We start from the raw sequence: 25,790 nt of genomic DNA on the forward strand, positions 1-25,790 counted from the left end.
TCATCTGTGTCTTGTCTTCAGTATGAAAATAAATACGCTGCAAGGAAAACTTCATGGTATCAATCAATACAAAATGTGTTTCTAGCAGTCTGTTTAATACGATGGTAAAAAAGTGACAGTCTATAAAACAAGATACAGGTCCAGCTACGGCAAGAAACTGGGATCTTCCACACAGTAACGCAGATCGTGATGTCATTAGGTTGGTGATGTCATCCGGTCAGTCTCTTGTGCTGGTCACTATGGCAGTGGATGAAAGGGGCTTGTAAAGTCTTTATACAGGTCTGTGATTTAGGTCAGGGTGTCTTCATGTCTGATGTATTCTCCAACGTCTGCTTGGTGGAAAACGACAATCTGCATTGGATCCAGTTTCCTACATTCTTGCGTGGACTTTGCAGCTACACCAAAGCCCTGTAAGGAGCAGAATATGTAGAGAATGAGCAGTTACTGTAAGGCAAGGACTATTGAATAAGCGCATCACATTTTTGCCCTACGTTTAACGTATGCGCCGGGAAAAGCTCAATATATGTTCGGCTTCGTTATCTGCGCTAAGGTTCCGTTCCGACGGAACGGAGGACTGACAGACACAAACCATATGTTTTCCGTTTCAATCACCATTGATTTCAATGGTGACTGATCAGGTGTCAATGGTTTCCTTTTGTCACCGTTGTGCAAGGGTTCTGTCGTTTTGACGGAATCAACAGCGCAGTCTACTACAGTATTGATTCCGTCAGAACGACGGAACCCTTGCACAACGAAGACAAACGGAAACCATTGACACCTGATCTGTCACCATTGAAATCAATGGTGATTGAAACGGAAACCTGTGGTTTCCGTTTGTCTGTCAGGGCTCCGTTCCGACGGAAAGCTATGATGGAACAGAGCCCTAGCGCAGATGTGAACGAAGCCTTAAACGTAGGCGGTGACTGATGCCTTATCAGTGGCATTAGTCACCATAGTCTTTAATGGTATTAGTTAAACTGATACCATTATAGTCTATGGGTGACAGATGCCACTATTAGGCATCAGTTTAATGCACACATCGCCCATAGACTGTAATGGCACCTGTTTAACGTATAGGTCATGAATGGCTATTGGAAAATCCAAGACTTATATGTTAAATGTACACCAGGGACATATGCCATACATCACCCATTGGCTACCATGTTATAAAATCATATACTGCACAGTATCCATTTTGTTTTGCGCGATCTCTCGTGATGCAAAAGCCTAGTCTACTACTCTATTTCACCCTCCAAAAAAAAAGAAAAAAAGCTATAATAACGTATACCAGCCCAACAGGACATTCTTTTTGCCTCCATTGGGCTAACTAAGCCCTATGGACACATTTTGCGCGTACATTAGGAGGTTTCCCGATGTACACGTTAAATGCAGGGCCATATCGTGATGTGCATAATAGGTGATAAATGTTGATTTTGGGAATACCCCTTTAGTAGTCTACAGGGTTATTCCCAGAAACAAAATTAGTCACCTATCCACAGGAGTCAGCAGTGAGGAGGAGCTTGAATGGAGTAGAAGCTTTCACCTTGCCGCTTCATTCAATATCTATGGCGCTGACGGAAACAGCGAGCACTGTACTCCAAGGTGTCTGCCAGTCTCAGACATTGAATTAAGTGGTAGGGCGCATTCTTGTCTACCGCTCCATTCAAAGTTCTCACTGCAGCCTGGGTCTGGGCATGGGTGCGAGCTGTGGGGTTGCCAGTCCTTTGAATAGGTGGTGATTAAACATTAATTCTGGGAATACCCCTTTAAAAGGAACACTCCAGGCAAAACTGATGGCACTTATGAATAGTGCAGCGCCTGACTCAAGGATTCTTTTTGGTGCTCCTTAAATTTATTTTGTCATGCTCCTCCCCCTCCTCAACCCTTACACTATAGACCATAGTATATCAGTTTTACCTGGAGTGTTCCTTTAACAATTCGCATACAAATGCCAGTCCTTTATTAATGCAACACTTTCTGACCTCAGAAACTTTGATATAGAAAGGGAACAATGGTTGATAAAAAATATACTTTTGTTTTTACTCTAGAAACTGTCAGCAAGCTGCTGTTCACAAATCTTTCATGCTAAGCGCATATTCTTCTGATTTGGCCTGCACCCGGTTTAGGGAAGGAATACAAAGACTAACTCCGGCTGCTTGCCTGCGCCCTTATTATGTGTCTAGTACTATAAGTGAAAGTTGTCCTAATGTGAATGGGCTGTAAGAGTGAAAGGATCGGAATCGGTAACGCTCTATGTATATATCTTATGGTTCAGGATTTTAAATATTCCAGCACCTTGATGATCCCAATGATGGATTATGCAAATTTTACCATAGTATTTTAAACAGAAATTATATTCGGAAACGGCAATACTCACCAAGGGAACATCGGCCATGGAGTAGACGATCACCCCCTGGTATTGTGCCGTGTTCTCTGTTATTCTTCCCAGACCGGATTTAAGAACGTGGTTGCCATACAAGTAGGACTGTTCAGCTCCTGGCTTCACCCACACCTTGTACTAAGGGGGTAAAGAGACATGAATGAAATACAGGCAAAGCTGCGACACAGGATGATGAGGAGATTAACTAGATACTAAACAAATCTATCAAAGAATCCATACAAACGTTTCCACAAGAAATCTGAATGACTGCGACGGAAACACACATGGGTACATAATGCGTCGCCCGTCACCTTTGCATATGGTGCCAGGTAATCCAGAGCCGTAACGTGAAGACGAAACTTCTGAGTCTTGGTAAACTTTCCAAAACAGGTTCCAAGAGACACCAGTTTGTCGCGGGCGATATTTGTTGCCAGTTTCAAGATTTTCTCACTGAAAGACACATATCAAGTATTGGATACGAACAGATTGACAAAACGTCACTAACAATTTAAAGGGGTATTTCAGCCTTTAGCATTTTTCCCCCATCCATTGAAAATGCAAGATCGGTGGGGGTCTGACCACTGGGACCCCGACTGCGCGGCTATTTCCGTCAGCCTCATAGACTCTGAAGCGCATGCCCTGTCTCCTCGCCATTAAAACTCCTCCAAGCTGCCGTCTTGTGGCTGGGGGGCACGGGAGATCAGGATCCCCATTCTAGCGATCTGTCATACCCCCACAGATCTAGCATTTTTCACCTACCCAGTGGATCAGTGAAAAGTGCTAAAGGCTGGAAAACCCCTTTAAAGGACATGTAAATTTTTGCAATAAATTTGTATATAAAAAAAAAAAAAACAACTTCACAAATTGATTAAAATAAAGCTACTGTTTGGTGTATACAGCTCCTATGCACTCATTTGTCTTCATGGTTACAGACTACAAACAATCTCTGCATGTAGTCTAATCCTGTAGTTCATGTAATGTGAGGCCGGACAAGACTCAACCTCATCCCCGGGACAACCCCTTAAAGTGTTAAAACTGTACTTGCCCTTTAAATATCACATTACCTCACATAATATACACGGTCATTGTGTAGCCGGAAGCAATAGGTTCCATCAGGTCGGTCCACAAGAAGCTTTATATTTTCTCCAATGCTGAGGATCACAAGTAGGAAGAGGTTAAAAACATATTAATTCCAATAATACGAATATCAGTTCTGGAAGAATAAAACGGCTGACGACTAGGAAATATGGACGTCATAGAGGAAGGGGTCATCAATTAAAGGACTGATCCATTTCTACTTAAAAAGTAACCACTGAACAGTTCGGCAACATTCAAATCGACTTTGTGTTTCAGTTTCAACATTCTCAAGATCTATACTTGCTGTCAGGGAATGGTAACATCCTTGTTTACATCCGGAGGCTGAAAAACTGTACAGACCAAATACTTTTCACTGATGAGGAGTGTCTGCTTCATTTGTATCTAGTCTAGACAATCCTCTGTGCTCTCTCTTCTCTGCTGATAGTTTGCTACAATGTATCAGTGCAGGTAAAATGTATAGTTCAACCTGTTTAGATCAGAGATTGCCAAGACTGGATGGTGAGGCTTATAGGTCTGTAAAAGATTTCAACCTTTGGATATAAACAAGAATGTTTTCATTCACTGACAGCAAGCAGAGATTTTGAACATGTTTTAAGAATTGAAACACAAAGTATATTATAGTATTATTCTATGAAGGGTAAATATAGGATCTTGACTATAATCACTGAATCTAAGATTTTAAAAAAAGGTAAATGAATGGACGTCGCAGTGCACCATGGGCTACACTATTAATATGCCAATACCCTCAAGAATTTAACCCTTTAGGACAGCACTCACTATTTGGAGAGCTTCTCGAACATAGTCTTAGTTTCCTCCTCGGTGAGCGGCCTCATCTTTCCCCCACGTGTGACACAAGCGGATACTCAGGGAAGCCTCGCTGTGCACTCTGGGAAATAACTACACAGCCAATTGGGCTGGACAGTGTTAATTTTCAATAAAGTTTATTGACTAGTTATGCCTCCACCAACATGGCGCGTTTTGTCGTCGTCGCAACCAATCAGATTGTCCCTGTTTATTTTCTGTATGGTCTGTTGACGGGAGTTAGTGTCTACGTCAATTTTGATAAAGTTTTGTTGAAATCAGATTCTGTCCACCTTCAGGAACATGGCGGCGGTGGACGTGGAAGAGGAGAGCCTCCTGGCGTCGGTGTTTAGGAATAGTTTTCCGGAGAGCTGGAGGGACAGCCCGGACTACGCCGCTTATCTGCTGGAGCTGAGCTCGTTCGGGGTAGAGAAGCTGCGGAGGGAGCCGGAGAGGCTGGCGGAAGAGCGGGCGCAGATCCTGCAGCAGACCCGGGACCTCGCGTTCACTCATTATAAGACCTTCATCCGTACAGCCGAGTGCACCGAGCTCATATACCGGGACTTCGGGCAGGTGGAGGACAGTGTGTCCCGGCTACTCGGCAAACTGCCCGGCTTCCAAGAGAGCTGCAGGTCCTGACATCACTTCTATGTGTCCGGTTATCTAATGTCATCTCTACCACCCCCATCCTCCTGATGTCACCTGTGTCACTACTTCCCCCACCCCCCTGATGTCACCTGTGTCACTACTTCCCCCACCCCCCTGATGTCACCTGTGTCACTACTACTCCCACCCCCCTGATGTCACCTGTGTCACTACTTCCCCCACCCCCCTGATGTCACCTGTGTCACTACTTCCCCCACCCCCCTGATGTCACCTGTGTCACTACTACTCCCACCCCCTGATGTCACCTATGTCACAACTACTCCTACCCCGTTACCTGTGTCACTACTACTCCTACCCCCTGACGTCACCTGTGCCACTACTGCTCCCATCCTCCTGATGTCACCTGTGTCACTACAACTCCTACCCCCTGATGTCACCTGTGCCACTACTGTTCCCACCCTCCTGACGTCACCTGTGCCGCTACTCCCCCACCACCCTCCTGACGTCACCTGTGCCGCTACTCCTCCGCCACCCTCCTGACGTCACCTGTGCCGCTACTCCCCCGCCACCCTCCTGACGTCACCTGTGCCGCTACTCCCCCGCCACCCTCCTGACGTCACCTGTGCCGCTACTCCCCCGCCACCCTCCTGACGTCACCTGTGCCGCTACTCCCCCGCCACCCTCCTGACGTCACCTGTGCCGCTACTCCCCCGCCACCCTCCTGACGTCACCTGTGCCGCTACTCCCCCGCCACCCTCCTGACGTCACCTGTGCCGCTACTCCCCCGCCACCCTCCTGACGTCACCTGTGCCGCTACTGCCCCGCCACCCTCCTGACGTCACCTGTGCCGCTACTCCCCCGCCACCCTCCTGACGTCACCTGTGCCGCTACTCCCCCGCCACCCTCCTGACGTCACCTGTGCCGCTACTCCCCCGCCACCCTCCTGACGTCACCTGTGCCGCTACTCCCCCGCCACCCTCCTGACGTCACCTGTGCCGCTACTCCCCCGCCACCCTCCTGACGTCACCTGTGCCGCTACTCCCCCGCCACCCTCCTGACGTCACCTGTGCCGCTACTCCCCCGCCACCCTCCTGACGTCACCTGTGCCGCTACTCCCCCGCCACCCTCCTGACGTCACCTGTGCCGCTACTCCCCCGCCACCCTCCTGACGTCACCTGTGCCGCTACTCCCCCGCCACCCTCCTGACGTCACCTGTGCCGCTACTCCCCCGCCACCCTCCTGACGTCACCTGTGCCGCTACTCCCCCGCCACCCTCCTGACGTCACCTGTGCCGCTACTCCCCCGCCACCCTCCTGACGTCACCTGTGCCGCTACTCCCCCGCCACCCTCCTGACGTCACCTGTGCCGCTACTCCCCCACCACCCCCCTGACGTCACCTGTGCCGCTACTCCCCCACCACCCCCCTGACGTCACCTGTGCCACTACTGCCCCCATCCTCCTGACATCACCTGTATCACTATTTCTGAGATTGCATCAATTCTACTCCCATCTGCATTACTACTACGACCATTATTTTGCTGTCACCTGTGACACTACAACTCCCATCCGCATCACCACTAATTACATTCCTCTGCTGTCATGTGTCAATATTACTCACTTTCGCCTACGGTCATGTGTGTCATAACTTTACACACAACTGTACCACTACTACTCCCATCCTCTGCTGCCTTGTGTGTCACCCTGCGTTATTTCTCTCACTTTGCAGGTTGCTGCTCCTATTCGCATATAATGTGACCTGTAATATGAATGTTGTTTCTTATAAATCGGTAGGGGGTTTGTGAAGCAGGCGGAGGACATCAGCTCCAGCCGGCGGATGAACACACTGACTCTGAACCGTCACACAGAGATACTCGAAATTTTGGAGATTCCTCAGCTGATGGACACTTGTGTCCGCAATGGCTACTACGAGGAAGCGCTGGAGCTGGCGGCCTATGTGAAGCGGCTGGAGAAGAAGTTCTCTACTATCCCTGTCATACAGGTGCGGGCCGGGCCCTTACCATTTACATGTATCCTGTATATTCACTAATAAATGGTGTCATATGAGCAGAGGTATAACAGAGGCGCGTGGATATTACATACAGTTTCTTGCTGTGGGAACCGGGTTGTATTACCTTGACCTGCTCCCTGTCCAAAGCAATTCCATGCTGTTCAGGGTCCCGGACAGTGTTGCAGACATTGCTGATTCCTATAAAGCCATTATTGTTTAGAAACTGGATTCAATTGGAAGTCTGACAACTATTTTCTCGCGCTCTTGCTGTAGAAGAGGAGGACAATTAAGCCCCTATTACACTGACCGATTAAGCGAGCGCCGATCAACGAGACATCGTTGATCGGCGCTTGTTTGCTCCTGTCACACGGAGCTATGGATGGGGTTGAGAGGTCGTTACTCCGATCACTCGTCCCCATACATTATTATCATGTCGGCAGCGCGACTCCCTGTTTACACCGGGAGATGTGCTGCCGACAACGATAATATTTTACTTTTCTAAAACGATACGACCAGCAGATGATCCAGCGTTTTCTCGTTTATCTACTGATCGCTGACCTGTTTACACAGGGCAATTATCGGCAACGAGGGTCCTATGGACGCCCAGTGTAAAAGGACCTCAAGTCAATCATCGATTTATGCAAATTTTAATTGTTTCCTAAGCAGTTTTTACGTGTCTTGTGATCTGTGAGGGTTGTGAATAGATTGGGGCAGATTTACTAATGTGCCTGCGCTGAGAACGTGTAGAAAAATGCATCAATCCACTGACCGCAAACAGAGATACTGGAGAACTGAAACAAAGTATATTAGAAACTTTCAGATCTTTATTATTTTTTATACAAAAGATAAATGTGTAGAATTTGAGCCTCTCATGCTGTGTGTATTCTCCTTCTCTGTAGGGCATTGTGAATGAGGTTCGCCAATCTGCGCAGTTGATGCTGACCCAACTACTCCAGCAGCTTCGCAGTAACATCCAGCTGCCGGCCTGCTTGCGGGTGATCGGCTACCTACGCCGGATGGACGTGTTCACTGAAGCAGAGTTACGCATAAAGTTCCTGCAGGCCAGGGATGCCTGGCTCCGCTCCATGCAGAGCTCCATTCCTCAAGACGACCCTTATTTTCATCTCACCAAAACCATTGAGAGCTGCCGCGTGCACCTGTTTGATGTCATCACCCAGTACCGAGCCATCTTCTCCGATGAAGACCCCCTCCTCCTCCCACCTCCTCCTGCAGGCTCCTTGCCGGTCAGCGAAGGCGCCATATTCCACGGGTGGGTGTTGCAGAAAGTCAGCGAGTTCCTGCAGGTTCTAGAAAGCGACCTTCAGAGAGGAGTGGGCAGCCGCCTGGACTCTCTCTTAGGCCAGTGCATGTACTTTGGACTTTCCTTTAGCCGTGTGGGTGCAGATTTCCGTGGGCAGCTGGCACCCATATTCCAGAGGGTGGCTGCAGAAAACTTTACACGGGCAGCAAAGGAGGCAGTGGAGAAATTTGGGGAGGAGATGAACATGTATACACTGATCTCTACTACTGCAGTCCTGGGTTCCAGCATCCCACCTGTACCAACACCTTCTTCCCAGCCAGGGACCCTGCAGCCGCCTATGGTCCTCCTGGACTTCCCGCCCATAGCATGCTTTCTTAACAACATCCTAGTGGCCTTTAATGACCTGCGACTTTGTTGTCCAGTGGCTTTAACTCAAGAAGTGACCAACGCATTGCAGGATGCTTTGGAAAAGGTATGTGTACGTGTCATACTCCACAGCAGATAATAGAAAACATACTGGGATACACTTACAATACAATGATTACAGATTTTGGCAATTGTATTTTCCCACGGTCATACTGACTGTTTCCTAATCGGATCAGTGCACAGCCATCTAATAGTAGGGACAGTATGCAGACATTCATGTTAACTTCTCAGAGCATTGATTTTTAACCTGTGGATCTCCAGCTGTTGCAAAACTACAAATCCCATGTTGGGGCATGCTGGGAGTTGTAGTTTTGCAGCAGCTGGAGAGCCAAGGGTTAGTAACCACTGTTGTAGGGTCTTCGGAGAGCATTTGTTCACTTCAAATATGGAAGAACTTTACTTTTTCTATATTTTATCGGTCCTTTTGTCTTCATCGTAGGTCGTTAAATCCATCCTGGCGTTCCACCGAGCTGAGGAAGCTGCTTTCAGCTCCCAGGAACTTGAACTCTTTATCCAGTTCTGCACTGTCTTCCTGGAGGACCTGACCCCATATCTGAACCGCTGCTTGCAGGTCCTCTTTCCTCCGGCACAGAGAGCCCAAATACTTGGTATAAATATATTTTTTAATAATGTTTGCTGTAGGAGATGCCAAATAATGGGTTCCTATACTAAATGACAGCCTGTTTTATACCCCATTTTCCTCCTGTGCTGCATTCAAAGTTTTATAGGCTCCTGAGCTAACCTCTCGCCACACCACCTGCTTGTTCAGTGTCTGTACAGGGCTGATTGTAGTAGTATTGTTTTCCTTCCAGGCATTATACAATAATCTAAAATTAATCTCCCAGAATATCATGTAGCAGGTAGCATTGCATATTAGGTTCTCTGCTGAGCTTGTTGACTGTTTCCAATAGAAAGCATAAGATTTGAGTGCATCTCTGGACTAAAAAGCTGTAACTCAGGACCGGTATAAGTTTAGTAATTTATTCATTTTATTACTTCTCTGTCCCCCTTAGGTGTCGCCCCTACTCAGCTCTCCCGATACGGCAAACTGGGCTCTATCGATGTTACTCCACTACATAAAGCCTTGGAGGGCATATTACCTCAGAAGGAGCCGGACATTGTTCCCCCACCTCAGACTGACCCTGAGCCAGAGAAACGTCAAGAGACCATAGAGAAGGTGGAAGTGCAGACACAGTTAGAAGCACAGATCGTGTCGCTAGAGCCAGACCCCCCGGCAGGAGAAGCGTAGTGACCGCACTACTAAAATGATCGTGAATGAACTGTACATTGGGCAGTGGGGTCTATGGTGTCACTCAATAATCTAATTTAATGTCAGGCCTTCAGCCATTCCCTCCGACGTTTGCATCCAAATATTATCAAATGTCTGTTTTAATAATTGATTAAACAATACTTGCACTTACACTAATGAGACACCATTCAGAACCTGACGGTGCCCTAGCAACCAATCACCAGTGATGTATCTAAAGCTGCATTTCATAAATGAGAGCTGCAATTTTATTGGTTGCCACGAGTATCACGTTTTCCTACCCTCAAATTCCTATAAACGTCCAACATCCAAAGGTGTCCAATCAAAGCTATTAAGGGGAAATTAGACGTCCCCTTGTAAGGTATAGAATAATTATATGTATACACCCAATTTGATCAAAATGTGCGCTAAGAACCTCTCTATTGTAAGTAGATTTATCAGTAATGCAGATTTATTTATATTTAGTGGCTTAGGTGACATTAGTGTTCGCAGTTTGCGGTCGCCGTTTTCTTGTGTGCTGTATCAATTTGCAGTCACAGTCGTTCTTGCACCCGTATACACGTTTTGATGGAATGTGCTGTTCAAACTTTTGTGTTTTATGTTATTCATATATGTGGGGTTAGTGACTGCCCCCATTTTTGATATTGCACTCCTCCCATTCTGCCCTGGGTGATTTTGATTAGTTTAATGTGGGCTTAGTCCCAGTTCTTAGTCCCAGTTCTTAGTCCCAGATATATGTGGGCTTAGTCCCAGTTCTGGGTGTGTGTGCAGCTTAGGTTCCCACCTCAGAGGTCGCCTTGTCGTGGCAGGTGGGCTCACGCAATTTGATAAAAATGTGCGCTAAGGACCTCCCTATTGTAAGTAGATTTGGCAGTAATGCAGAGTTATTTATATTTAGTGGCATTAGTGTTCGCAGAGTGCTGTCGCCATTTTCATATGATTATATATATATATATATATATATATAGATATCTCTTACATTTATTTTTGCCTCTTCATTTTCTGGGCTCCATGATCTCAGGCATTGGCATACAATCAGTGTTGGGGGTGCATTTGGTGGCACCCCTTTATCTACACAGCACCACATGGTGTAAGATAAAATGCAAGGAGAGGTGATTGCGGTCACCTATAAGGGTTGTACAAGTCGGGCACAACACTGATGAAAGCGTGTACAGTTTAAAAACAGCTGCATCTCCCCAATCCAGAAACCGGTAGCGTAAGCACGGTACCGCAATAGGAATTAATGTAAAAGAAGTAAAATGTATGGATATACAGGAAGGCGCTGCTGGTCAGAATTAAATGGCGATAAATTCCTTGAATAGTTTAATATAAGGCAACGCGTTTCGACACAGGACATGTGTCTTCGTCAGGCCAAGGAAAACTTACAGGTCATCAGTATATCATCGGTGTCGGTCCGACACCCGGACGCCGCACCGATCAGCCATGGACTTCCGTGCCGGAAGCAGATGGCTCCTGTCACGGAATAGCCGACCTGCAGTATTCCAGCTCTTTTCCTATTCAAGTGAATAGGAGCAGAGCTGCAGTTTGGCCGCTATGCAATGTACAGAGCCAACTGCTTCCAGCTCCGTAATTGCATATTGTGCAATGACATCTGGTGCCCGCAGTCTGAGCAGCTGATAGGTGTGGGGTCTCGGTGTCGGACACAATGATTTGTGGACAGTGGCATATTTTCCCAAACACAGCATGCTCTGGGTATGGTGTTTTGTCAGGTGTTTTTCCCCATAGTCTTCTCTTTAAACAGAACCTTTCACCTGCCCTTATATGTGCGGCTGAATGCAGCCTGTAATAGGGTTTGTACAGCCCTGCCTGTCTCACTATAAATTGCCGTTATATATGGCGCCAGTTATTTAAATAACACCCCGAACTGTCAATGTGGCATGTAATTGGCAAGGGGGTGTATAACATTGCTGCGACACTATCCAATCAGCTACGGACAGTAACAGCAAGAGCTGGAGATGAGAGCGTGCACGCGTAGCTCTACCGCAACCACGGAAGAGGAAAAGGTGGTGAATTCTTCTGTCCATGGCAGCGGGAGTATCTGCGGCATCAGAGCTGGGCGCACGCGCACTCCAGCTCTCAAGGACGACAAGACTGATCTCTTGCGAGAGATCACGCAGTCTTGTCATCCTTGGCTGAAGAGTGCTTGCCCTCTAGTTCTTGCTGTGACACTGCCCGTAGTGGATTGGACAGTGCCACAGCGATGCTAAACGCCCCCTTGGCAGTTGAGGGGGTTATTTAAATATCGGGCGCCAAATACAACAGCACTGATATCTAAATAATGGAGAATAGGAAAATGTGTAAAATTTCCCCAGGGTTTGTGCAGCCCTGCCTATTACATGCTGCACATGTATGCGCAGGTGAAAGGTTCTCTTTAAGGCTGGATTCACACGAGCATGTTCGGTCCGTAAAGGACGGAACGTATTTCGTCCGCAAGTCCCGGACCGAACACACTGCAGGGAGCCGGGCTCCTAGCATCATAGTTATGTACGACGCTAGAAGTCCCTGCCTCGCTGTGGGACAACTGTCCCGAATTGTGATCATGTTTTAAGTACGGGACAGTAGTTCCACGGAGAGACAGGGACTCCTAGTGTTATAGATAACTATGTTGCTAGAAGCCCGGCTCCCTGCAGAATGTTCGGTCCAGGACTTGCGGACGAAATACGTTCCGTCCTTTACGGACCGAACATGCTCGTGTGAATCCAGCCTAAGACTTCAATATGCCAGAAAAAAAAATAAGCACACGTACAATATTACACTAAATGAAAAACGCCTTTAAAATGCATGCTACATTTTAACAATGCTAGCGTATTGTAATGTTAGTGATTACCTCAAGGCTGCTGGAGTCTGCTGGAGAGAGTGTGCACGTAAACCGCAACCCCAAGTCCGCAACAACTCTGATCGACAGCGTCTGAGGCGTTTGCCAGAGCCGACCGCAACGTGGGATGGACTTTGCTGCTCAGAACCTGGGTTGCCTTAGCAGAGTGTAGTCAGGGACGAGAGGTCCAATGGAGGCAAACCTGAGCTGGAAACCAGATAGCCAGAGGGTACTGAAAGTTCAAAACAGAAGGCAAGCGGATAAAAGGAATAGCAAAAGGGCTAAACCGTCCGGGAGCAGATAATCAAAAATCAGTAAACAGGAGACAAGCTGCGGTCAGTGTACACGAGGTGCAGAATTAGAAGTGCAGGTGATGTCAGACGCTTGATCAGAAACCAAAGGAGGAAATTCTCAAGCAAAGGACAGGTGGAAAAGACAGGCATAAATACAACCCCACCGCTGATTGGCAGATGGACAGGGAAAAATAGATAGGCCCAAGGCAAAGGAAGAACCGCCCGGAAGCTAGAGAAGTCGTCATAGCGACCTTAAAGGAACAGGTGTTTTCCTAACATGTATTTAGAAGCATTTTTTTCTGCTGTTTTAATTGCCAGAGAAATTCTGTGTGAACGAGTTAAAAGGTGTGGCAAAATCCTTTGGACATACATAAAGTTTATCTGCTGAGCTGCAGTTAGGACTCTTCACATCACGTTATTGCCCTATGCTTGTTGTGTATATCAGGAAAGCTCCCGACGTACGCCATAAATGTGTCCATAGGGCTCCGTCTGCCTGACAGAGGCCAAAAGAGTGGCCTTTTAAACTGTTGGGCTGGTATACTTTTTCTTTTAAGGATGGAATAGCATAGTAGGCTACACTACTCCATCCACAATAAAAGTATGTCGGGAAGCTTCTGACGTCACCGTCCTTAGATGGATACCCTGTACATAGCATCAGGTAGCCCTCTGCCGAGGGGGGGGGGGGCGTGTATCCTGTTGTATTCCAGTGGGATACGTAGCAGCCTTCCTTTAGAGGTATACACCGGGAGTTCTCCCAACGTATACCTGTGATGGAAGACAAAGCCCAGACGTGAAGGGGGCCTTAGAGCGTCCTAAAAATGGACGGTTTCAAGTTGCTCTACAGCAAACGACATTGTAAAACTGCATATAAAAGACGTGAATACGTATTTTTCTTTTGTGCAGGTGTAAACGTGGCTTGGTCTTTCATGAATACACAGTTATGTATGAACACCATTTATTTAATACAATTACGCCGGAATCTCCAGCAGCAAGCTTCTATGTGACCCAAAACAAGCAGGGCCTGCTTGTACAAAAACAAAAGGAGACATTACTATACCAATGGCAGCCAATCAGATCGCTTCTCACATTTTCTAACCTGTTCCAGAAAAATCTAAACTAGACTCCGATTGGTTGCTAAGGGAGAATAATTTTAGACTTTAATCTCGCTTTCCTTTTCTCCAGGAAACTTCAAAACCGGACCCGCAGGCTGTGAGCCCCTGTACCAAGGCAGCCAGCAACGCAAATACGATGCAGGATTAATATATATGCAGGATCAATATGTCTACACGGGATAAGAGAAGAAACATCCACGCTAGTATCGTATATATAACACACATACAGGCATTTTGTAGTCCTGCAGTAATATACGAACACAAGAATAAACGCAGAGCGGCAGCATTATCACAACCGAATAGGCAATGACAAAGTTACGAGAGAACTGTAAATACATAAAGAAGGAGGAGTCGGGAAACTACATCTCCCAGCATGCTTCGCGGCATGATGACGTGTAATGAGTGCGCCGCAGAAGCGTGGGAGCCGCACAGGTGAGGTTGTGTGTCAGGGTCAGTCCCGGTGCTGCTAGTTTGGTAAAAAGGGAGAATGGCTTCACAATTAGAAATTCTTGTATGTATTTTCTGTATAAGTTAGTACGTTATTGAGCCTGCTGTAGACGTACATACACGTTTTTTTTGTGAGGTCACCACTGTGATTACAACAAAACCCAATGAACTGTGGGAGAGGGTGCATTTACAAACTACTTACATACATAATTCTGATGTAATTGCATGAAATTTGATAATCATATTTACTAGGCTGGTGACAGTTTTATAAGCGCAAATGAAATTGATCTCGTCTGACATAAACCAGCCTGGCTTTCTAGTCGCATCGGGATTTGATGACCAATAATTTGTGAAAACTTTCGCCACTTTTCCTTGAGGTGTTTTCAGAGATCTGCCCCAGCGGTCGATGGGACGCAAACTGCCCTAAATATAAATATATTCCGACATGTAGCTAGCTCGCCGTAGACATCAGATTTTTTTACTTAGTTTTGGATCTGATAGTTTGGATTTTAACCTTTCTGACCTGTTGTTTTCTGAAAGATAAGCGGCAGCCTGGTACAAATGATGCCTCTTCTCTCCCTCCCTGCATAGAAATAAACCAAGCCAAAAGATTTCATGCAAATAACGGTTGTTCTACAACTCCCTAATATACTTTGTGTATTAATTCCTCGCCGCTTTAAAGATCTCTGCTTCCAGTCAGTGAATAGGAACATTCTCGTTTACATCCAGGGGCTGAACACCGTCCTAATCATGTGCAGTGCTTTGATAACCCCTTAATGACCTGGCCTGTTTGGGCCTTAAAGGGTTATTCCCATCTCAGACATTTATGACTTATCCACAGGATATTCTATAAATGTCTGATACATTCGAGTATCAGGGGTCGCCCGGTGAGATGGCTGTTAGCCACCGATTCCAGGTGGGTACTATGTGGGGAGGTGGCCACCTATATGTTCTTTGGGAGATATGGGAACGGCCAAGCGGAGACTACCCCCTAATCAAACATTAGCCCCTAGATACAAATAATAATGTTTTAATTCACCAAAAGCAAGCAGAGATAATGAAAATAGGGAGACACTTAAGCACAAATGATATATTAGAGAGTTGCAGAACTCCTTATACAATAAGTAATCTACATAGAAGCTGAAAAACCTTTTAATGGGGTGGCGAGCGGTCAGCCAGAGCCTTTTGGCTTGGTTTATTTCTATGCAGGGAGGGAGAGAAGAGGCATCATTTGTACCAGGCTGCCGCTTATCTTTCAGAAAGGTTAAAATCCAAACTATTGGATCCAAAATAAAGCCAAAAATCTGATGTCTACGGCCAGCTAGCTGCATATCGGAATATTTAGGGCAGTTTGCGTCATATTGACTGCTGGGCAGATCTCTGAAAATACCTCAAGGAAAAGTGGTGACAATTTTCACAAATTGTCATCAAATCCCGATGGGACTGGAAAGCCAGGCCTGTTTACGTCAGACGAGATCAATTTCATTTGCGCTTATAAAACTGGCACCAGCCTAGCAAATATGATGCCCTGTGGGCAAATCGACTACAGTGAAGTTTATCCAGTGCCCTTAAATGCAGATTTATCAAGGTGATGTAGCTTTAAGGCCAGAGCTCCGCGGTGACCTACTACTTGAGATGTTATCACGTGATGTTCTCTCAAAAAATCCAATGTTTTTTTTACGATCGCAAAATCACGGACACACGACATCAATGTCTACGTACAATGTCATGCGTCCCCATAGACTCCGATATCGCACATAATTTTAGTTTGTACAATAATTGTCCGTAATATGTCACCTGGCCTAAAGCTGACACAGTCAAATCGCCTGTAAATATAAGTCCTTGAATATTCTTCTTTTTTTCATATTTGTCTCTGCTTTTCTGGACTCCTGAATGGCAAATCTGCCTCCATCCAATACCATATCACTGCATAACTGGACAGATTTGCTGTTCAGGAGTCTAGGAAAGCTGAGTGACTGAAAAATGAATGAATATAATTTTTATCAGCTTGATAGACTAGGATGACTTGAGGGTGATTTTTGATGGTTTGCAGGGAATTGCTACAATATGGCTGCTGAGTAGACCGGAGCTCTTTATGTAGCGCTCTGCGTTGCACAGTCAAGGTCTGTCATTGGTTGTTTTCTTTTAGCAGGTGAACCGATCATGTTGTTTTCAAGAGGTTGCAGGGTCTTCAGTCTCCTCCTGTCTCGCTCCTACTCTCACGGTCCCCGTTTTGGTGTCGTCCAGTCTTTCCGCCTCTGTTCCTCCTGGGCTGGAGTGAAGAGACGCAGTTATTGGAAGTACCTGAAGAGGTGTATCCTGGGAGCCCCCTCCCCACCCTACAAGCAGGTAGCTCAGACAGGAGATCCAGTTTTGCGGGTCCAGGCTCAGAAAGTTCCCCAAAACCACATCTCACACCCCGATACTCAGGCTGTTCTGAAGCGACTTGTGCAGCTCCTGAAGTCCTGTGGTTGTGTGGGGCTCAGTGCGCCTCAGTTGGGAGTCCCTTTGCGTATTATGGCTTTGGAACTCCGAGAAGAGATGTGCCAGTTGGTGCCTCATGATGTGCGGGCACAGCGTGAGATGGATCCCTTCCCACTCAAGATCTTTATTAACCCCACCATGCGTATCTTGGACTCTCGAAAGCTCAGCTTCCCAGAGGGCTGCAGTAGCGTGCATGGATTTTCAGCTGTTGTGCCCCGATACCACTCCGTGGAGATTTCAGGTAACCTATAAGAACGTATATAAAATTACCATTACTTAACCTTCATACTACTTTTCATTAATATTTTCACTTCTGGTCAACAAATTGTTCCAGATTTTAGATCCTTGACTTGGCACACTGTTTTCAAATGCCTGCTTGCTGTCAGTGAATGGAGTCGTTCTTATTTAGATATAGATATTGAAAACTGGTTCTGTACATGTCCAGCTGACATAAGTACAACTAAGTTTATCAGAGCTTTCTCGTGCAATGAGTCCTGCGCCCCAGGGTGTGTTTTCAGCGGCTGAATGTAAGAAACAAATGTGTCTGATGTTTAGTTGACGGTAAGCAGAGATCTTTAAGCCTTACTCCATTTAAAGTTGGAAAATTCAGATGAGACTGTAGTGAACCCCAATATCCCACTCCTCAAATTGTAGATGTTCTCTTTCCTTTTTATCTCAGAGAAGATGTCACCTGTGAGCCACTGGATTTATATTAGAGCTGTCACCTCTCCTCACAAGTCTGTTATAGGAAATCCTTGTGTTTCATATGAGATAACAATTCTGTAGCATCTTTACTTAGAACTCTGTGTTATGCCGTTTCTTTGTTATTCCACCTGGTAATGTATGAATAAGGCCTGGTTTTGTAATGCAATATTTTAACTATAGTGTTACACCTGTCTTGTGGCCTGCAGCAGTCACTAATTAGTTAAAATAAATCAGTAGGGCTACAAAAAGTCTGTGTAGCCCAGAACTTATTGACAACTGAGTGTTACTATTCCCTTTGTCAATAGAATGTACAGTGAAGGAAATAAGTATTTGATCCCTTGCTGATTTTGTAAGTTTTCCCACTTTCAAAGACATGAACAGTCTAGAATTTTTAGGCTAGGTTAATTTGACCAGTGAGATATAGATTATATTTAAAAAAAAAACAGAAAATCACATTGTCAAAATTATATATATTTATTTGCATTGTGCACAGAGAAATAAGTATTTGATCCCTTTGGCAAACAAGACTTAATACTTGGTGGCAAAACCCTTGTTGGCAAGCACAGCAGTCAGACGTTTTTAGTAGTTGATGATGAGGTTTGCACACATGTTAGATGGAATTTTGTCCCACTCCTCTTTGCAGATCATCTGTAAATCATTAAGATTTCGAGGCTGTCGCTTGGCAACTCGGATCTTCAGCTCCCTCCATAAGTTTTTGATGGGATTAAGGTCTGGAGACTGGCTAGGCCACTCCATGACCTTAATGTGCTTCTTTTTGAGCCACTCCTTTGTTGCTTTGGCTGTATGTTTCGGGTCATTGTCGTGCTGGAAGACCCAGCCATGAGCCATTTTTAATGTCCTGGTGGAGGGAAGGAGGTTGTCACTCAGGATTTGACGGTACATGGCTCCATCCATTCTCCCATTGATGCGGTGAAGTAGTCCTGTGCCCTTAGCAGAGAAACACCCCCAAAACATAATGTTTCCACCTCCATGCTTGACAGTGGGGACGGTGTTCTTTCGGTCATAGGCAGCATTTCTCTTCCTCCAAACACGGCGAGTTGAGTTAATGCCAAAGAGCTACATTTTAGTCTCATCTGACCACAGCACCTTCTCCCAATCACTCTCAGAATCATCCAGATGTTCATTTGCAAACTTCAGACGGGCCTGTACATGTGCCTTCTTGAGCAAGGGGACCTTGCGGGCACTGCAGGATTTTAAACCATTACGGCGTAATGTGTTACCAATGGTTTTCTTGGTGACTGTGGTCCCAGCTGCCTTGAGATCATTAACAAGTCCCCCCGTGTAGTTTTCGGCTGAGCTCTCACCTTCCTCAGGATCAAGGATACCCCACGAGGTGAGATTTTGCATGGAGCCCCAGATCGATGTCGATTGACAATCATTTTGTATGTCTTCCATTTTCTTACTATTGCACCAACAGTTGTGTCCTTCTCACCCAGCGTCTTACTTATGGTTTTGTAGCCCATTCCAGCCTTGTGCAGGTCTATGATCTTGTCCCTGACATCCTTAGAAAGCTCTTTGGTCTTGCCCATGTTGTAGAGGTTAGAGTCAGACTGATTCATTGAGTCTGTGGACAGGAGTCTTTTATACAGGTGACCATGTAAGAGCTGTCTATAATGCAGGCACCAAGTTGATTTGGAGCGTGTAACTGGTCTGGAGGAGGCTGAACTCTTAATGGTTGGTAGGGGATCAAACACTTATTTCTCTGTGCACAATGCAAATAAATATATATCATTTTGACAATGTGATTTTCTTTTTTTATATAATCTATCTCTCACTGGTACAATTAACCTAGCCTAAAAATTCTAGACTGTTCATGACTTTGACAGTGGGCAAACTTACAAAATCAGCAAGGGATCAAATACTTATTTCCTTCACTGTATATCTACAGTTTGATGCTGTCAGAAATGATTGGACATTGTCAGTGTGCAGGGACACAAGTCTTTGACAAGGCAGCATGGTAACACCCAGTTGTCAATTTATTCATACATTTCTAGGAGGAATAACAGAGGAACGGCACAGCGCAGAGTTAAAAAAATATGTTTCAGAAGTTATTTCATGGGTAATACAAGTATTTACTCAAATTGACACATCAGGAGAGGTGACGGGTCCTCTTTAAGTATTATGTATCCTGCCTGTTCATGTGTCTGATCAGTAGTGGATTCTCTTGTACAAAGCGTCAGTGTAGACCTGGTAACTTACCGCTATCTGGTCACTGTATGGTGATATTATTGGTGTTGTATAGTGTTGCGTAAACTTGTCCCTGACTTAGAAAGCAGATGAAGGCCTGTCCTTCAGGCCCCCTGTACACGGCCGTGCTCGTAATCGCAAACCGGTGATTACGGGCACGCCCTGCCGCAGCCAGTCACCTGCATTTGCGGGTCGTGCTCCCATTATAAAGTATGGAAGCACGGTCAGTAAAATCAAAATATAGGACATGTCCTATTTTTTGCAGGTCGTTTCTACGGCCCGGACACCTTCCCGTAAATATATGGGAAGGTGTCTATGGGCTATATAAATGATTGAATCCAGTATTTTGATCTGTAACTACGGAACATAATTGCAGCTGTGTGCGTGGGGCCATACTGTGTGATTAGTTCTTTCTATGTTCCACTTTACCTTTCCCGTTTATGATGATGGTTTTGCAACCCCTATCTCCTATTGCAGCAGATCGGCGCTGCAATGTAGATAAGAGTAACGTGTTTTTTTTTAAAAAACGAGCATTTTTGGCCAAGTTATGACCATTTTTAAATGTTTCTAAAGTACAACTGGGCGTGTTTAAAGTAAAAGTCCAACTGGGTGTGTATTATGTGCGTACATCGGGGCGTGTTTACTTCTTTTACTAGCTGGGCGTTCTGACGAGAAGTATCATCCACTTCTCTTCACAACGCCCAGCTTCTGGCAGTGCAGACACAGCGTGTTCTCAAGAGATCACGCTGTGTCGTCGGACGAGCGAGGACACATCGGCACCAGAGGTTACAGTTGATTCAGCAGCAGCATCAGCGTTTGCAGGTAAGGAACTACATAGACTTACCTGCAAACGCCGATGCTGCTGCAGAATCAAATGTAGCCTCTGGTGCCGATGTGTCCTCGCTGGTCCGACACGATGCAGGACCTGGGGCAGGAAGTTATTGTACTGTCTCTGTTTATTTGACTGCTACTTTGTTACTGAGCTTGTATTCACTGTGCTTCCCATCTGTTCTTTGTAGGTCTGAATGAGAAAGGAGAACCCACCAGCTGGAAGGCACAAGGCTGGGCGGCCCGGGTAATCCAGCATGAGATGGACCATTTAGACGGAGTTCTTTATGTTGATAGAATGGATCCTCGGACCTTTGTGAACGTTAAATGGATGGAAGTAAATGACTGAAAAACTTTGGCCATACTCTTGTGAATATAGCAATGGCAGGTGGAGGATGCCCTCTAGTGGTAAGGGGAATCACTACAGTTTCTACAAAATAACTGGTGCAATTCCTTATATATTCCCCAGCACAACCTGCTTCTCCAGACAGATAACAGGGCTTGGTTATGAAAAGCAAATCCTGGGTGTCTCATCCTTTATCCTTCCTAGATTTACTTTTACAAAAGCTCTGTGATGGGTGCGGAGAGTCAGAATCTGGATGGGAAATCTATTAAAAAGACCTAAGCCTGATGAACGCCATATCGTTACAGTGTGGGATCCTTTAAGGCCCCATGCACACGACCGTGTTCGGTCCGTGATATACGGTCCGCATGTCGGCTGCATGTCCCGGACCGAACACAGTGCAGGGAGTCGGGCTCCTAGCATCACACTTATCTATGACGATAGGGGTCACTGCCTGTCCGCGGAACTACTGTCCCGTACTGTAATCATGTTTTAGTGTGTGACAGTAGTTACGTGGATAGGCAGTGACACCTAGCGTCATAGATAAGTATGATGCTAGGAGCCCGGCTCCCTGTACTTTGTACGGTCCGGGACAAGCGGCCGACATGCGGACCGTATATCACGGACCGAACACGGTCGTGTGCATCAGGCCTTAGAGCTGTAGTTTGTTCTTAATTCATGTAACTTAAGTGTCATTCATTTTGTGATATTGATTTTAAATCTAAATGCACCATCTTTATTCAGTTTTGATAACTGGTGTGATAAATATGGACTGTAATCCAAAAGTGGTTTTCCTCTAATCATTATTTATCACCTATCCACAGGATAGGTGATAAATATCTGATCGGTTGGGGTCCGGCCGTAACCGTTATAGGCTTAGCTTGACGTTCCTGGGAGCCCCATCGGAATAGAGCGGTACTGCGCATACTCATTCACCACCTGCTAGGAGCTGGCCTAGATTTTTACCATGCTTTATGCCAGTTTTCTGGCGTAAATTACAATAAATTTGTCAGGACACTGTAGCCTCACCCCGTTGTGAAGTCACGCTCGCTTTCCACAAGAGAAGCGAAGGCGGCGTAAAGAGGCCAAAGGCCACAATTTTGATAGAATACTTGGAGGGTAGAAATGTTGATAAATTCCCCCCATGTGCTCTGCTGCTTGTTCTGCCTACAAATTGGGACCCCCTTTATTATACTGCATTAAGGGTCACTGATTGTGCTGCTTTCATGGGTGATTCCAGACATTAGCGCCTCATGCACACGACCGTTGTGCCACTTGGGCCGTTTTTGACGACATCCGAGTGGCACCCGATGGTCTTCACGGACCCATTCACTTTAGTGGGTGAATTGGGTCTGTGAAAAATGATCTGAGTCTCCGATTCGAGGAAAAAAAAAAAAAAGAACATGTTCTATCTTTCCTCAAATCGGAGATTCAGATCATTTTTCACAATCTTTCCTCGGATCACTGATGGGACTCGGGCGGCGCACATGGTCGTCTGCATGAGGCGTAATACTTTTGTTTGTAACAGGCGAAGATTAATTCGGTGCCATTAACAAAGATTTTAAAAATTATATTGTACATAAATTGTCTTCAAAATGACAGAAAAATACTATAGCGCTATGGTCAAAGGTCACGTACACCTTTTGAAAGGCTATTTTTTTTTTTTTCTAAAAAGATCGTCATTCAGTGTTTTTGGCGCAACTTTATAAATACTTTTTATTACAAATTCGTTTAACTTATATGAGATAGAGCTGCTTTGTATTCTCTATAGAGAGCAGTTGTATCTAGCGCTATTCACAGAATCAATCAGTCCAGCGGACCTGGTGGGTTCTGGGACAGCGGGTCCTAAATGTCTGACACGCAGGATCTTCCTGTAATATATCACATCTATGTTATGAATACAGAGCAGCTGTACCTCAAAAAGTAAAATTTATTTTTAATAAAAAGTATTTACGTTTGCACTAGACACACGGATACACCTTTTTATTAAAAAAAATTTGCCTTTCAAACTTTTACATAGCCTTTACCACCACGGCCAGGATAGTTGCGTCAGATTAAATTTAATGTGTTCCACCAACTATGAACATTATTTTGTTTCCTAAATTTCATAATATCTTTACTTTCCACTTACAAAGTGCCAAATCCCCTGCATCTTCTCCTACGGCTAAATGATACAATTATCCATGTCTGCAATTACCACTAGAGGGAGCTTTGCTGCATATGGATTTATTATTGCATTTATTTAAAGGGTTATTCCCATAGAAGTGATGGCAGATCGCTAGGATAGTATCGTTTTACGATCGATGGAACCCCTACCGATCCCGAGAATTAAAGGCCGTAGGGCTGCTTTAACTCTGCATCCCCCACCTGGCTTAGCAGGGAACTGCAGCACAGGCCCATTCACTTGACCTCTAGGATCCTTAGCTCTGCGTCCTAGCCATATGCCAGCACTTTATAAGATAGGAATAACTCAAGCTTTATAGCTGTGTGAAAGGATGCAAGGAAGTTGGAGATCTGCATTAGAGAAATAAAATTCTAACCACTATAGAGATTTATTATGAAATGGACAGACAAAAAAACTTACATTCATAGTTGGAGGTACACATTAAGGGTTTTCCAGTAAATGTATCATCAATATCACCAGGTAATCTGTATTATCTTGAGAACCAGGCTGCAAAATTGCCAGTCCATTCAATCATGGCTCTGTTGGGGCCTGTTCACATCAGCGTTGGGTCCCGTTGATGGGTTCCGGCAAAGGAACCCATAGTTTGTTTGCATTACCATTGATTTCAATGTTAATGCTTCCATTGCTTGTGGTTTCCATTTGTTTCTGGTTTTTTTTTTCCGGAATAGCGCAGTCGACTACCCTATTGTTTCTGCCAAGAAAAACCGGAAACCTTACAGAACGGAAACAAACAGAAACTTACCAACAGAAGCATTACCATTGACTTCAATGGTAACGCTAACGGAAAGCTATGGTTTCCGTTGATGGGTTTCCCTGACTGAAGCCATCCAGGGAACCTAACGCTGATGTGAACAGGCCTTTACAGTATACGTGCACCAAGGTGCAGACTAGCCCTGTAAGAATTTATTTCCATGCCCCTGAGGATGAAGATTACGCCTCCGGGCATGGAGTACAAATGATGGTAAGGAGAATGAGAAACATTTTGTACTTGCAACCACATTAAAGGCAATGTAAACCTTTGAAAGCAATTTAAAAAAAGTCAGTATGTTTTGTGCAACTTTATAATTCGTTTTTATTAAAAATAATTTAAACTCTTTGAGATACAGCTGCTTTGTATTCTGTATATAGAGCAGCCGTATCGTGCGCCAAGTCCTGAATCCGTTAGATCCACCTGTAAATCTATCACATCTAGCAGGTGCATCCTGCGTGTCGGGGATACACAGGACCGGCTGACACTGAACCAGTCAGTCCCGTGGACCTGATGGATACAGGATTCAGCATAAGATACAGAGGCTCTGTATACAGACTACAGAGCAGCTGTATCTCAAAGTTTAAAAAAAAAATAATTAATTGGAAAGTTGCACAAAACACACTTTTTATTAAAAAAATATGTAATTTTGAAGGTTTACATAGCCTTTAACCAGTTGTGCCCCTCGATAGTAGTGTTGTCAACCAGTCTCAGAAGTGCAATCTTACTGCAAGCCTCTGGTTCACGTGTCTCTGGAATAGGGGAGCAAGGATAAGTAGAGGCATCCTGCTCCCAAAGACCATTCCCTGGAAAAGAAGCGTTAACGTATTCGCTGTAACATTAAATCTTCATTTTTAGCCCCAAGAATCAATGCAAGTCTATCGTCGGCCATGATCGTATATTTTTGACACATGGGGAGCATTGATGCACTTTTTGACACTCTACAATCTCATTGGTTACCCCTCTGCTGTTGGCGCAGATAGCAGCGTTATTTAACCCCTTAATGACCGCCGATAAGCCTTTTCACGGCGGTCATTAATGGGCTTTATTCTACAGCGCCGCCATTCTACGGCGCTGCTGTAGAATAAAGTAAACAGAGCAGGGAGCTGTCAAATCTCCCTGCTCTCAGCTGCCAGAGGCGGCTGGGGGCGTCCCTGCTCTGCCGGGTGAGATCGATATTAGTATCGATCTCACCCGTTTAACCCTTCAGATGCGGTGCACAATAGCGTGCACCGCATCTGGGTGGTTTTGGAGAGAGGGAGCTCCCTCTCTCCCACCGACACCCGGCGATAAAATCGCCGAGTGTCAGTGTCTTCTATAGCAGCCGGGGGGTCTAATAAAGGCCCCCAAGTCTGCCTGCTAGATCATGCCGCAGGCATGACCTAGCAGATGCCTGTCCATTTTAAACGGACAGGCAGTAATACACTGCAATACAAAAGTATTGCCGTGTATTACAATAGCGATTGGAGGATAGTGAAGTCCCCTAGTGGGACTAGTATAAAAGTAAAAAAAGTTTAATAAAAGTTAATTTAAAAAAAAAAGTGCAAAAAAATAAAAATGAAAAACCCACTTTTTCCCCTTACAAAATGCTTTACTATTAGAAAAAACTACAATAAAGCAAAAAAGTTACACATATTTGGTATCGCCGCGTCCGTAACGACCCCGTCTATAAAGCAGTTACATTATTTAACCCGCACTGTGAACGCCGTAAAAAATAATAAAAAACAATGGAAAAATTGCTGTCTTCTGTTAAT

The 25,790-nt window shown here is 45.3% G+C and overlaps 2 protein-coding genes across 4 annotated transcripts; one reads left to right on the forward strand and one right to left on the reverse strand.

Moving 5' to 3' along the window:
* Positions 1 to 78: 78 nt before the first annotated feature.
* NIP7 (nucleolar pre-rRNA processing protein NIP7) lies at positions 79 to 4,916 on the reverse strand. Its single transcript, XM_075838537.1, has 5 exons — positions 4,256 to 4,916; positions 3,445 to 3,531; positions 2,692 to 2,830; positions 2,378 to 2,518; positions 79 to 408 (listed from the first exon to the last, which is right to left on the reverse strand). Exons 1-5 carry the CDS (start codon positions 4,309 to 4,311, stop codon positions 289 to 291), a joined length of 543 nt encoding a protein of 180 aa, XP_075694652.1. The 5' UTR covers positions 4,312 to 4,916; the 3' UTR covers positions 79 to 288.
* COG8 (component of oligomeric golgi complex 8) lies at positions 4,448 to 23,013 on the forward strand. Of its 3 annotated transcripts, XM_075838534.1 has the most exons (5): positions 4,448 to 4,911; positions 6,677 to 6,884; positions 7,793 to 8,626; positions 9,020 to 9,188; positions 9,594 to 10,098. In XM_075838534.1, exons 1-5 carry the CDS (start codon positions 4,583 to 4,585, stop codon positions 9,827 to 9,829), a joined length of 1,776 nt encoding a protein of 591 aa, XP_075694649.1. In that variant the 5' UTR covers positions 4,448 to 4,582; the 3' UTR covers positions 9,830 to 10,098. The 3 variants fall into 3 exon arrangements, 1 of the variants encoding a protein (XP_075694649.1); XR_012850676.1 differs by lacking the exons at positions 4,448 to 4,911; positions 6,677 to 6,884; positions 7,793 to 8,626; positions 9,020 to 9,188; positions 9,594 to 10,098 and adding exons at positions 13,989 to 14,520; positions 16,685 to 17,260; positions 20,952 to 21,427; positions 21,760 to 23,013; XR_012850677.1 differs by lacking the exons at positions 4,448 to 4,911; positions 6,677 to 6,884; positions 7,793 to 8,626; positions 9,020 to 9,188; positions 9,594 to 10,098 and adding exons at positions 13,989 to 14,520; positions 16,688 to 17,260; positions 20,952 to 21,427; positions 21,760 to 23,013.
* The last annotated feature ends 2,777 nt before the right edge of the window (positions 23,014 to 25,790 follow it).

Source organism: Rhinoderma darwinii, chromosome 9, assembly GCF_050947455.1.
Source record: "Rhinoderma darwinii isolate aRhiDar2 chromosome 9, aRhiDar2.hap1, whole genome shotgun sequence".
In the NCBI taxonomy this organism is placed as follows: domain Eukaryota; kingdom Metazoa; phylum Chordata; class Amphibia; order Anura; family Rhinodermatidae; genus Rhinoderma; species Rhinoderma darwinii.